Source organism: Anas acuta, chromosome W (assembly GCF_963932015.1).
Source record: "Anas acuta chromosome W, bAnaAcu1.1, whole genome shotgun sequence".
NCBI lineage: Eukaryota > Metazoa > Chordata > Aves > Anseriformes > Anatidae > Anas > Anas acuta.
Window position 1 is genome coordinate 1,719,600 of NC_089016.1, and position 13,084 is coordinate 1,732,683.

The 13,084-nt window shown below is 50.6% G+C and overlaps 1 protein-coding gene across 1 annotated transcript; it reads left to right on the forward strand.

The window, feature by feature from the left end:
• The first annotated feature begins 4,083 nt into the window (after nt 1-4,083).
• On the forward strand, nt 4,084-5,963 carry LOC137847259 (uncharacterized). Its single transcript, XM_068665550.1, has 5 exons — nt 4,084-4,483; nt 4,620-4,796; nt 4,892-5,047; nt 5,545-5,604; nt 5,761-5,963. The coding sequence occupies exons 1-4, from the start codon at nt 4,199-4,201 to the stop codon at nt 5,596-5,598; spliced, it is 672 nt and encodes a 223-aa protein (XP_068521651.1). The 5' UTR covers nt 4,084-4,198; the 3' UTR covers nt 5,599-5,604; nt 5,761-5,963.
• Nucleotides 5,964-13,084: the final 7,121 nt, after the last annotated feature.

The following is a 13,084-nucleotide window of genomic DNA, read 5'->3' on the forward strand; positions in this document are numbered from 1 at the left end:
TCGGTATCTAACTAACAGCAGAATTAAAACCACCAAACTCTAAATGCAAACACGATTCTGCAGATTACTTGTTTCATGGCATAAGCCAGCCCAACTGCAGACAGTGCCTCTATGCCTCTGTACTTGCACAGAAAAAGTTCATTTTCAACTGGATCAAAAGTATACCTAACATTAATGCTTTACTCCATTCAAGCACTTTCCAAGAAAATCAGACTCCTGTGCTTGCACACAGGACGCTGAGATACACAACTGATTTGGGGATCATCCCTGATTTGACATCAGCGTACACCTTTTGAGAAATGACCATGTTCTCCACGTGCAGCATGGAAAGATAGCTTCCAACTTCAGACCCTTGTCATATTTTGTTGCGTTAATGACCTGAAGGGCTCAGCACCGAGGCTGAACATCATGCCTGGGAGCCACCACAGTTTGATGGCGCTATCAGCGGGACTCAAAGAGGCTCTCCACGTTGGTAGCGTGCATTTATTAACCAACACAACAAACCACCACGTTGACAGAAGGACGTCAGCCACATAACTCGCATCGCCACGCTCCTAAGGCCAAACACAACTCCTCGCCACCTCGAAGGCTCCCCACCACGGCAGACCCCATGCCTTGGGGCAGCACCAGGGGGACAACCCGGCCGTGCGGCTCAGCCCCCCTCCCCGCACCCTTCACCTTCCCGCTCCCTCCTTTTCCCTTGGGGGCCCAGCGGCTGCCCCAAAGGAGCCCACCCCACACCTTGCGGCCCCACAACGCTACCCCCTTTTGAGACCAGATGACCCTTGAGGTCTCTTCCGACCCGAACAACTGAGGACTCTAATTAGCAGAAGCCCCCCCATTCCCAGAGCCCCCCCATTCCCTGACACGGCCCCCCCAGAAGCCACGGGCAGCCATCTCCCCTCAGCCCCTCGGTGCTCCAGGAGGGAGCACAAAATGGCCGCCCTCCCTCAGGGCCCCTCAGCCTACGTCCTGGGGCTGCACCGGGAGGGGGGGGGGGTGAGGCTGGGCCCCCTTTTGCGGTCTTCTTGACCAACAAAATGGAAATGTTGAAGGACTGGGGTGGAAAAGGGGCTTTTGTGGTTTTACAGCATGCGGGAACGTGCAAAATGTCAAGAAGTTGCATGGAAAAAGGAGGGATCACACCCCAGCCCCGTATAGAGAGAATAAAGTTTTAGTTTGGTATATTTTGTTTTGAGAGGATAAAGTTTTGCGAAGACATCCTTTTATTTCAGTCAAGATTGATTTTGGGAAAATCCAGCCTTTTCAGCCCAAAATCTCCCTTGGAGGTCAGAAAACCTCCTTAGACTGTGCCCGGAGCAGTTTAAAAGGTTTAGGGCTGCGCTTTCATGAGGCACTGCTCCAAATTACATGGAGAGATCTTTCCAACCTTCAAGATTTTAGAATTCCAGGCTCAAAAAACTCGTTTAACATCCAAACACCACTTTATTAAACCCAGTCCTCCCTTTCCAGGACCCCAAAACCTCACTGCATGATTAAACCTCCTTTTTCACACCAAATCCCATTTCTCAGTGCGAGGGGACCCGGTTTTTAGGGTCCAAATCCTCATTTGTGGGTTTCAAAACCTTTTCTTTCAATTCTAAGCCCATTTCTGAGGGCTTAATGGGGAAACCCTGCACCCCATGGGGGGGATTCTGCTGCGTCTGGAGGCTTGGGGGAGATTGAGGGGTTTTGGGGTGTTCCGGGAGGCTGACGAGGCCGTGAGGTGGTGGGGCTGAGGCTGGGCCCCCATTTTGGGGTCCCGTATCCGGGTGGTGCCGTTGCCAGGGTCCCTTTGTGACGTAGGGGGGGGTCCCTTTGTGACATAGGGGGGGTCCCTTTGTGACGTAGGGGGGGTCTCACTTTAAAAGCCGTGGCAGCGGCTCCGTGCCCTCATTGCCTGTCAGGACAGGGCAGGAGCGAGAAGGAGCGAGCCGGAGCGCCCTGAGAGCGTTGCTTGATCGCGTCCCTTCGCGCCCACCCCCCCTTGAGAGCCATGTCAGGCAAACCCCCCCGTCGGCCTCGCGTGGCCTGGGTGGACAGCTGGGCCACCCCCATCGACGAGTCCTCCTACATCACGCCCGAGGATGAGGAGGAGGAAGAGGTGGCGGTGCCGCGTGGCCGTGAGTGCAGGACCCCCTCCCTTTCACAAAGGCACCCGGCTCCCCCCCACCCCCCGGGGGGGTCGCCAGCACCCCCCCTGATCGCCCCCCTTGCTCTCTGCCCGCAGCCTTCGACGACCTGGAGGTGTACGTGCTGGAGGAGGAGGCCGTGCACACCATCGACGAGTTCGTCAAGACCTGGATGGAGGTAAAAGCTGGGTGCTGGGGGGCTGTGTGTGGGGTGGGGGGGGGTGCTCCCAGCTCTGGGGGCCCCCCCTGACCACTGGGGGTTTGTGGCGCAGATCCCACAGGGCGAGGAGCAGAAGATGAAGTTCCTGGAGAGCATCTGCAGCGTCTGCACCACCGCCCGCGAGTCGGGGCTGTCCGGGGGCTTCGCCGACTTCTGCAACCGCTGCAACTTGTGCAGACATCTGCAGGTGAGCTGGGGGGGGTGAGACAAGGCGGGGGGGCACCCGAGGGGACCGCCGCACCCTTGGGTGCCAGCTCCCACCCCCTCTCTCTCTCCCCCCGCAGCGGCTGATAGAGAAGGAGCCCCTGGACCAGCTGGAGACGGCGGTGCGGGAGCAGGCCATGCTGGCTGTCGCTGCCCTCAGGTAGGCGCAGGGCGCCAAGGGGGGGGATTTTGGGGACGGAGGGGGGATTTTGGGGACAGAGGGGGGATTTTGGGGTTGGGAGGGGGATTCTGGGGAGGGCCTGGCCCTGGGGGCCACGCCTCAGCCCCTCTGTGCCCCCCCCGCAGCTCGCTGCAGGTGATCTCTGAGGACAGCATGCAGCGGCTGCTCACCGCCTGCTTCAGGAGCGTCTTCATGCTGCCCCCCAAGGAGAAGCTCAGCGCGCGCAACTTCGTCATGGTGGGTGCTGCGCCCCCTCCTCGTGCCCCCCCCCATGCAGGGTGTGTGTGGGGGGGTCCCCGGGGTCCTTCCCGGGGGCTCACCCATTGGTTTCCCCCCCCACAGACGATGCACGCCATGGACAGCATGCTGCAGCTGCTGCTGCTCAGCCCGCCCACCACCAGCTTCCCCTCCAAGCTGCAGAGCATCGTGAAGGTCTGGCCCGTGCCGGGGGGGCTTCTCCTCACCTGGGGGGGGTCTCCTCACCTGGGGAGGGTTCTCCTCACCTGGGGAGGTTGTCATCACCTGGGGAGGGTCTCATCACCTGGGGGCGGGTCTCCTTATCTGGGGGGTTCTCGTCACCTGGGGGGGGTCGCATAACCCCAGGGGGCTTCTCATCATCCTGAGGGTCTCCCCACCCCCCCAAGTTGCCCCCCTGCTTTCTGAGGGTCTCCCCAGCCCCCCAAGTTGCCCCCCTGCTTTCCGAGGGTCTCCCCAGCCCCCCGAGGGTCCCCCCCCCGACCCCCCAGCCCTCATCTCCCGTCGTGTCCCCGCAGGCACTGCTGCGTTTCTGCACCTCGACCAGCGCGCTGCCCCGCCGCCGCGCCATGATGCGGCTCCACAAGATCGGCGACTTCCTGGGCAAGTGCTCCTCACTGGAGGTCAGTGGCTTCTCCCCTTTCCCCGTGCCCCTCCCCGCAGCCCCGTGGCCCCCCCTGGCTGAGCTGTGTCCCCCCCTTTTCGCAGCCCTTCGGCAGGTACCTGCTGGAGCAGCAGCGCACGGACCTGATGCTGACCTGCCTGGAGGTGGTGTCACATGAGGTGCCTGAGGAGGACGAGCAGTGGGTCTCCTTCTTGCTGAACGCGGCGCGGGAGGACCCCATCAGCTGGTTTGCGTCGGTGAGTGCCCCCCCAAACCCTAAACGAGGCCGGGGAAGGAGAGGAGAGGCCACTTCTCACCCCCCGTGTGTGTGTGTGTTTGTCCTCTTTGCCGCCAGGTCCCGCACTTCGTCATCTTCTTCCGCAAGAAGCTGGTGGAGGAGCTGACGCCCGCCGTGCGCCAGAAGCTGCTGGAGGTGCTGGTCCTCATGACACGGTGCTATCCCCACTCCGCCACCATGTCCATACTCTTCATCTGCCCCTCAAGACTGAGGTACCGGCCCCCCAGCCTCCCGAAAACCCCACAGGGCCCCCGACACCCCGCAGGGCCCCTCAACAGCCCCTGTCTGTGCCCGCAGATCCTCAATGGAGATGTGGGAGGAGATTTTCAGCACGCCCGGCATGCCGAAGAAGCTCCTGAACGAGATTTGCATGCTGCTGCGCGACAATACCATACGTGCGCACTTTGGGATGACCGAGGAGTACGAAATCCTCCAGCTCGGCCTCATGCAGACCCTGAGCCCCGAGGACCCCATCCCCGCCGTGCTACAGGACGTGGAGTGCCTGAAGAAATGCATCAGGAACACCAACTTCCACCTGCTCTGGATCGCACTCAAAGGGCTGGCGGCGATGCTGGAGAGGCCCAAGATGGTGAGCGCAGCCCCCCACACCCTCCCCCACACACCCTGCCCTTCCCCATCCCCATCCCCATCCCCATCCCCATCCCCATCCCCATCCCCATCCCCGGCGGCCTCCTCACGCCCTGGGCTCGCTGCTGTCATTGCAGGGGCTAACGGGGATTATCCTGCTGCCCGACGTCCTGAAAACCCTGCGGTTCGGCAACCCCCACATCACGGCGGCGGCGCTGGCGGTGTGCTGCAGGGTCCTGCGCGCCCTGATGAAGAAGTCGGCCAGCATCACTTCCCTGCGGCTGGTCGATCTGCTCACGCCTTACTTGGACAACGTAAGGGGGGGGGCGAGGCTCCTGCGGCACCCACCCCGTGCCACGGCTGGGCGGGCGAGGATCGCTCAGCCTCCATCCTCCTCTTCCTCTTCCAGGAGGCCGACATGGTGCGGGAGAATGCCATGAAGCTCTTCAGCGCGTGCATGGAGCGTGTGCTGTGGAAGCACCGCAGAAAGATGTGGAAGAAAGTGCACAACGTCCTGCTGACCCTCTACCTCCGCATGAGCGAGGAGAACCCGAGCGTGGCCAAGGTGAGTGGCGCCCATGGGGTGGGGGGGGGCTCGCGGCAGGGCCGGAGGCAGGCGGCGAGGAGCCAGCGCCAATTCCCTGCCTCTGCTGCCCCGCAGGCTGCCCAGGAAGCCCTGATGGCCGGGTCCGAGCTGCTGTGGTGGGACGAGCTGCAGGAAGTGGCCCACATGAACCAGACCTGGAGGATCAGAGCCTGCCTGGTGAGGGCGGCCTCCGCGCTGAGGCTGGAAGGGGGGTGGCCGGGGGGAAAGGAACGAGGCCGGGGGAGGCTGACGGAGCCCCGCGGCCTCTCCAGCTTCAGCAGGACCGAAAACGGGTGGAGGAGCGTCTGCAGAGGTGCCGGGCCTACCTGTCGGATCCCCAGGCGTCGGTGCGCAAGGAGGCCGTCAGATTCATCGGTGAGCTGCCCCCCGCCTGTCCCCCCCTGCCCCCACAATGGCCCCGGGGCCTCCCCTCGCCCTCCCTGGGGCGGAGGCTGACGGGCGGCTTCTGATCCTAGGGCTCGCGGCAGAACATCACCGGGACCAGAGTGAAGAGAAAGTGCACGAAATAATTGCAAGTGAGTGAGGGGGGACGGGGTGGAGGCCAGGCCTCGGGGAGGCTGGGGGGGGGGTGCTCACAGCAGCTCTCCCCGCCTTCCTCCCGGCCAGGGGGCTCCTGGAGGGGTCTCCCCCGGCCCAAGCAGAGGCTGCAGCCTCTTTCTGTCCTCCCGCAGTCCTGGAGCCCATGATGAATGACGCGGAGCCCTCGGTGCGTGAAGAGACCACCCGCACCATCCGGACCGTGAGGCAGCATCTCCACTGGCTGCAACGCCCGCGGGATCCGTGGTACATGCTGGCGGTGCAATGCTGCTTGCCTCGAAGATTGTGGCAGGCGCCAAAGCGGAAGCCAGAGCCAGAGCCTGAGCCCCAGAAGAATCCCGAAGAAACTTCGGGATCCGAAGACTCCTCCCTGGATTCATCTCCGTGCCAGAGCACGGACAGCTAGCGGGCCTCCAGCCCACAGGGGTTTTGGATGCCTCCAGGAAAGGAGCCTCCAGAACCCCCCCCCACCACCACAAAGAAATTAAAGAAATTCCATCTGTTTATCCAGAGCCTCCTGGGGTCACTCCTCAGCGTCCTCCACAGCCCCCAGCATCCTCCCAGCTCCGCACCCGCCTCCCTCGAGGAGCTCCCGTCCTCCTGGAGCTCAGGGCCCAGACCGGGACGCCATATCCCCCTCACAGCCCCACAGGGGCAGAGTAGAGGAGGACGAGGACCTCTCCCCACCTCCTGAGCACCCCCAGGAGGAGGAAGGCCCCGCTGCTCTCCTTCCTCACCTTGCTGCCTGCTGGGATGCTGCGAGCTCGGGAGGAGCCATCCCCGAATCCCTCCCGACTCCCCCGACCCCCTTGTCCTTCGAGCGCCTCGTCCCACAGCCTCGTGTTCACGGCCCCCATTCTTCAATTCCGTCCCAAGAAAAACATGCTTTTTTTTGGTGAAGCGGGTACTTGTCACAGCCCTGGGCTGCAGCTTCTCCAGGAGAATACTGGGGCAGGCCGCACCAAAGGCTAAGCAGAGGGCATCAGCAGCCCTTCCCTCAGCCAGCAGGGACACGGATTGGACTAGATGATCTTCTGAGGCCCCTCCCGATCCCCCAAATTCTGTCATTCTGTGACATTTTGCCATTCTGTGTCAGTCGGTGGCAGCCGGGCCGTGGCGGCTCCGTCAGCTGCCTCAAGCGGCCTCGCTGCAGGAAAAGCCCCGCACGCCTCGATCCCCCGCTCTGCAGCATTACACAACTGCCTGGGAGGGTAATTGGGGTGGGGAGAGGGTAATTAAGGGGGTGCTAATTGGGGGGGGGGCGGTATTTAATTTATTCTCGCCTCACAAAAATAAGATTTAGCAATCTCTCCACAAATATCCCTTTTACATCCCAAGCCAAAATAGTAACACCATTAAAACACGATGATTTTACATTAACTTCAAATAAGCCAAAGACTTTCAACACCTCACCAGCACCAGCTTGGATTCACTAATTTTTCCCTGTTGGTTCCCTGGGATTTCAATAACAGAAGTCCCACTGATTAAAGTTTTCAGGTTTATATTAAATTACAATGCAGCTCTACCCTTATATCCAAAAATATAAAATTATAATTACTTATATTGCAGTTCAGGATCCTATAAGAACAAAATTCTCAGAATTTAAGAATTGATAGTTTTGTCATAAGCAAAGAAAGCAAAGAGGAGAAAAGGCCATTAAGAAAAGGAAAGATATAAAGCTTTGGTAGCTGTAGAATTTCTTCTTATTCAACAGGAAATATGACAAATGTAAGCAGTCAAAAAGAAGGGGCCAAGAATATTTTTATCATACATGTCACAATCAGAGCACCAAGTGAACCTATTGGTAGAAGTGCTATCTAGGGCATAAAGTCAGTAACAAAGAGAAAAGCACCCAAGTGCATTTTACTGAAACACTCTTATCCTGATGTCAGATTGCTGGGAAGATGCTTGCTCACTTGTTGGGAACTATGTTGAGTTGTACCCAAATATTGTACTGAAACTGACACTCAAGGAGGAAAGCAAGCTTGGAAATGACTTAAGCTTCACCATTTCAAACACTGTTAGACTGATACTGTTTAGGTGGTTGAATCCAGTATCCCCACAAAGTCCTCAGTTGTCTACTGCAACAGATCGGCATTGTCTGCATTTCTACAGCTACCACTACAGTTGGTGCTCAGATTTCTTCTGAAAGTAAATAAGCGTTACTTAAGTTGAAAAGTAAAACCTAAATTTCTCTCTTACCATTTCACTTTGCAGCATCAGGCAAATTCTTTAACTCTCAGTCAAGACAGTATTTGAATGATAATATACTTGCAAAAAATATGTATTCCCTACTGTTTAAAGGCAGATTAAATCTACGTCAAGTCCCTGCCATAAAAGGACTGTCTCCCAGGGAATAAATTTGTGCACTTGCCCCATGCACACGCTCATACCAAAGAGATACAGAGCTTGAATATACTTTAAAAAAACAATATCTTAATAGAAATAACTGGAAAAGGAAACCTGTATTTCATCTTCCATTAAATTTTCCATATCTAAAAAGCATTGAAAAAGAATTTATTATATTTATATACATATATATATGTATATATATTTTTTTTTTTTACCTTCGCATTGCTCTGGTCCTGTGAAGGCACACAGCCTCTATTTTCTGGTACATTCATTATGCCAGTAATAAATTCTGGCAGTTGAACCTTTAATAAAAAGAATTGAATAAATTTAAATACAAAGATGACTGAAACACAAAAGTAGTACTAACACCAAGTAAAGCTACGATTTTCTCCAGCTTGCTAATGTTTTGAACACCAAAAGCTACTTTTTCTTTAGTCTTTAGAAATACAACTGTTCTAAGAGAGAAATGACATGCAAGACTCAAATTAACTCAGGACAACCTTTACAGTTACTGCCCTAAAAGCAGCTGCCTTTTTTTTTAAAAAAAAAAAAAATGGCCTCATGTGTAGTGTTTTTTTTTTTAAAAAAAAAAAAAAAGTTAAGAAAAGCAATTGCATCTTCCTGAATTTTAGTCCTCCTTTATGTCTTTTGTAGAACTGTTTGAGTGCAGATTCTCTAAACTTAAGTACGCAAGTTTGTTACAAGCATACCTGTCAGACTCATACAACAATTTAGGTTAGAAGGGATCTTTTGAGATCACCTAGTCCAGTTACTTGCTTGAAGCAAGACAAGTTAGACCAAGTTGCTCAGTGATGTCTTATCCCTACAAGACAAATCCCTTACCCCAAGCCAAAGTTAATATCTCTAAAGGCAAGATTCCACATCTTCTCCGGGCAACCTGTTCCAGTATTTGACTACTTTTTCATGGACACAGCTTTATTCCCAACTCAGGAGGAAGAGTTACTCCAAGCAATTGAAATATCCTGTCCTTTATTGACTAATTTTTCCTCTAATAATGCATGTTACCTTCCTGCAAGCAGACAGATAACTCCTCTCTGTAATTTTTGTTACAAGCTCGAAATAGGTGCAGCTAATTCCAATGTTTACTATTTTTTCATTATAAGTTTCCTTTGTCTTTTAATCTTCCCATGCTCTAGAGAGCACAGAATCAAATACAATCATGTGGCATGCTTGTATTTTAAACTTCCTTTAATTGCTACTAATACACAACCATCAGACCCAGCAACACGGGTTCAGGAAAGTCCATCTCACTAATTTGATATCCTTTTATGATAAGATCACACTCTTAGTAGAGGAAGGGAAAGCAGTGGATGTAGTTTTCCTGGATTTTCACATGGTTTTTGATTTTGTCCCTCATGGTCCTTCTAGACAGATTGCCTAACTGTGAGGAAAACAGACTCACAGTAGGACATTTGGACTCAATTTTTGCAGGTCCCTTCCAACTGCATCCATCTTATTCTGATCTTTGTTACCAGATCAAAATATACAACCAAATTTTTGTTATTTCCATAGTCAGACTGCAATATGTACTACAACTTCTCTAGCCTGGAGCATGGCCTCATGTGTAGCGTTATAACATCTGAAGCACAAGAAACTGCAACAGATGCTTGACTGAGTAGCTGAAGTGGAACCTCTTGCGGTCTCTGGAAAAATCTAACATGAAGATACATGAAGAATATGGAGATCTTTTTTTGCCATTAAGAGCGAGGTATTTTTCAAAATGAAAACCAAAACTATTTGGACTGCCTATCAACATATGTCCAAAACTCCATGACACATTAATCACTAAGCTTTGATCCATCTACATCAAGTCTCTACAATTCAGTTTTCAGTTCTGTTTGTGAGAAAGAACAAGATACTCAGTGGAGCTGTGATCTACCCATCCAGCAAGACAGCAGAAATATGCAATTTTTGAATGGATCTAAGATCTCTTAAAGATTTAATAATTTAAAGTCATCTGTTCCTCCAGAGAAAAGGAAAGTCATTTGTGACTAATTCAAGACTTCCGTATATATTTTAGATGCACTGTAAATCCATAACTGGAATCAGAAATATGGTAAAACAGAGATCAAACAAACAAAATACTTACAGGGGCTATGCTTTCCTCTTCAGATACAAGTGCAAGAGCATAGCACTTCTGACATATATCTATGATATCTAACATATTGCTGCTTGCTAAGAAGGTATCTGTTAGAGGATGCACGGCCGAAAGCACGACAGACACCAGTAGAGTCAGATCATGCTGCTCCCATTTATTGCCCGAATAGCCTCGCTTTTATAGTGAACTTAACAGGGGCGGATAGTGTCTCACACAAGATTATTGGTCAAAAGCACTCAGACAAACAACTACAAGAAAACAACCCCACCTGCAAGAAAACAACCCCCTTGTGATTAGCAGTCACATAGACCTTGTCCTTGAAGCCAGCTACTGGTAACAATATTTTTCTGAATTCCTCAATTGGGCGATGTGGGAACACTGTCATGGGAACTTCTCATAGTTGCCCTGGTAGCTTGGTTTGCTCAGCTACAGCAGGCCATGAGATTTTCTAAGGCCTACTCCTGGTTGCTTAAGGCAAGCTCAGATCGAACAATTGTTCCATGGACTCACGTCCACGCCCTGTATGCCAATTCCCAACAGGTATCATAGGCTTTTTTAACGCCAGCATAATTTTCTGGCTTTTCCATGTTTTCATGTGATAATCCTAGTTTGTCATGTAACAAATATTTCCAAGTTTCCATCACATCATTAAGTAATACCGTGAAATCTCCGTGGTGCTAATAGGACAGAAAAAACAAACAAACAAACAATGTTTTATGTTCAGCATAGCTTTAAAAGTTACTTTAAAACAAGATACATATATATATATCTTACAGAACAAAATTATAAAGTAAATATTTGCATTTGTAACGAACAAAGTAGTACTTATAATTGAAGTTATTCCGGTGCTTTGGTCTTAGAGCTAACTTTTTGAAATAAAGTCCTTTATCCTGATCTTTAAAATGCCAGGCATATATTTTGAACTTTACTCATAAGAAAATAAATTGATTTTCACAGGACTACTGCATAAATACAGTTAATTATTTGCAGAAATAGCGTTCATCACAGCAGACATTTACCTTCCAAAAGCAGTAAATAATATTAACATGGTTCAAGTAGTGATCTGGGAAAACATACACCATCTCCCAACCAAAATGAACATTTTTCCCCCCTCCCACGTTAATACTTTACTATAATGTTGATAGCACTGCTACACAGATCTAACAAATGCATTAAAGCAACACACACCTAATTATATCCATATATCCCTTACTAGTATCATAAATAACATCAACCATATGACACTATCTTACACCCAGCTTTGGGCCCACACTCCCTTACAGAATGATTAGATTACATTCCCATGCACCCATCTGCCTCCTTCCCTTTAGTCCTTTCCCCCCCCCCAAATGAAAGAGAACTATAACTTGACAGTCAATTAGAAGATTTAATAGCAATTAATAGAGTTAAAGTGCAAATAGAGTAGGCAAAAAAATGACATAATGTGGGTAGCACAATAACTACCAGCATGTTTTCAGCAACTGAAGAATCTTTCCCTATTCTAGGCAAAAAATAAAATTCACGTGTATCCAAGTAATGTAAGAGGCTGGTTTCACAGCTGCAGTCCCTTTCCTTTTTCTACTCTCGAGAGAAGAGCACTCCGTTGACCTTTGATAGACAGAAACAGAAAATACATCAAGAGGAAGGACTAAAATCACATTTGATTTATCTATCAGTTACTTTCCCCCTCCCCTCCCCCCAAAGGATTTACATCAAAATAAGGTCATCTGCTATAAATGCATTTATAAATAGGGGTGCGTCCAATAATGATCCCTAAGCACTTCTGAGATGTGCAAACGCTTGACTGTAAAGCAATAGCTTGCAGTTTTATTATGCAGAAGCCAAAAGGGAAAATATAGAAAATGCTTCTTATTAAGTCTTTACACGGAAGAACCGAAGAGACTAAAAATAAAAGACTAAACATGGGATTATGGACTGCATACAATCTTGTAAATAAGTGGAAAACTTAAGGACCAAAGTTGTTAGCAAAGGTGCCATAGTCGGGGCACATAGACGATCTCTTATTTAAAGGAGATGAGTATTGTCAGTGGTTAAAGACTGCAATAATGAGAAAGCCATAAAATAAGTTCAATCCCTTTAAGCAAAACTACATTCACAAAGAATTACAGTCAGAACCTGACTGTAAGTTAAAATACATAGCAAAGGCTTCTGATACTCTTCTGCTCCCCCCCCCCCCCCCCCCCCCAACATCACAAGAAGGGCATAGACCTATTACAATGAGTCCAGAGGAAGGCCACAAAGACAATCAAGGGGTTGGAGCACCTCACCTACAAAGACAGGGTGTGGGAGTTGAGACTGTTCAGAAGAGAAGGCTCCAGAGACCTTAAGGGGTCCTACAGCAAAGCTGGGGAGGGACTCTATCAGACAATGTAGGGATAAGACAAGGGGGAATGGCTTTACACCAAAAGAGGGTCGATTTAGATTAGACCTTAGGAAGACATTCTTTGCTGTGAGGGTGGTGAGGCACTGGAACAGGCTGTCCAGAGAAGCTGTGGATGCCCCATCCCTGGAAATGTTCCAGGCTGTGTTGGATGGGGCTTTGGACAACTGGGCTGGTGGGAGGTATCCCTGCCTGCTGCCAGGGGAAGTTGGAAATAAATGGCCTTTAAGGTCTCTTCCAACACAAACCATTCTATGATATGAACTCTTTCCACTTCAGCCCCTCCAAAAATTAAATAGATAATATTATAAGCACAACTCAAAGAGATTAGCAGTTGGTCAGAGAAAAAAAAAGAGTCTCATTTTAGCTTGGTACTTGTGGAAGAATTTGTTTCAAAACAAAGTAGAACTTCAATATAGTATTTAGTAAACCAAAGCCATTCCTTGCAAGACAAAGGACATGCAGAGATTAGCAAAGTTTAAAATATTTTTGCAGCACTAATATAAGTAAAATTGCACTCCAGGTATTAACTTTCACGATCAGGTGCTCACTGTGGCAGTGTATTCTATTACTTACACAGTCAATT

Coding starts and splice junctions, on each gene's coding strand:
- LOC137847259 (XM_068665550.1), top strand. CDS start 4,199: ATGGAGATGTGGGAGGAGATTTTCAGCACGCCCGGCATGCCGAAGAAG. Junction 4,484..4,619: donor TGCTGGAGAGGCCCAAGATG/GTGAGCGCAGCC, acceptor CTGTCATTGCAG/GGGCTAACGGGGATTATCCT. Junction 5,048..5,544: donor AGAACCCGAGCGTGGCCAAG/GTGAGTGGCGCC, acceptor TTCTGATCCTAG/GGCTCGCGGCAGAACATCAC.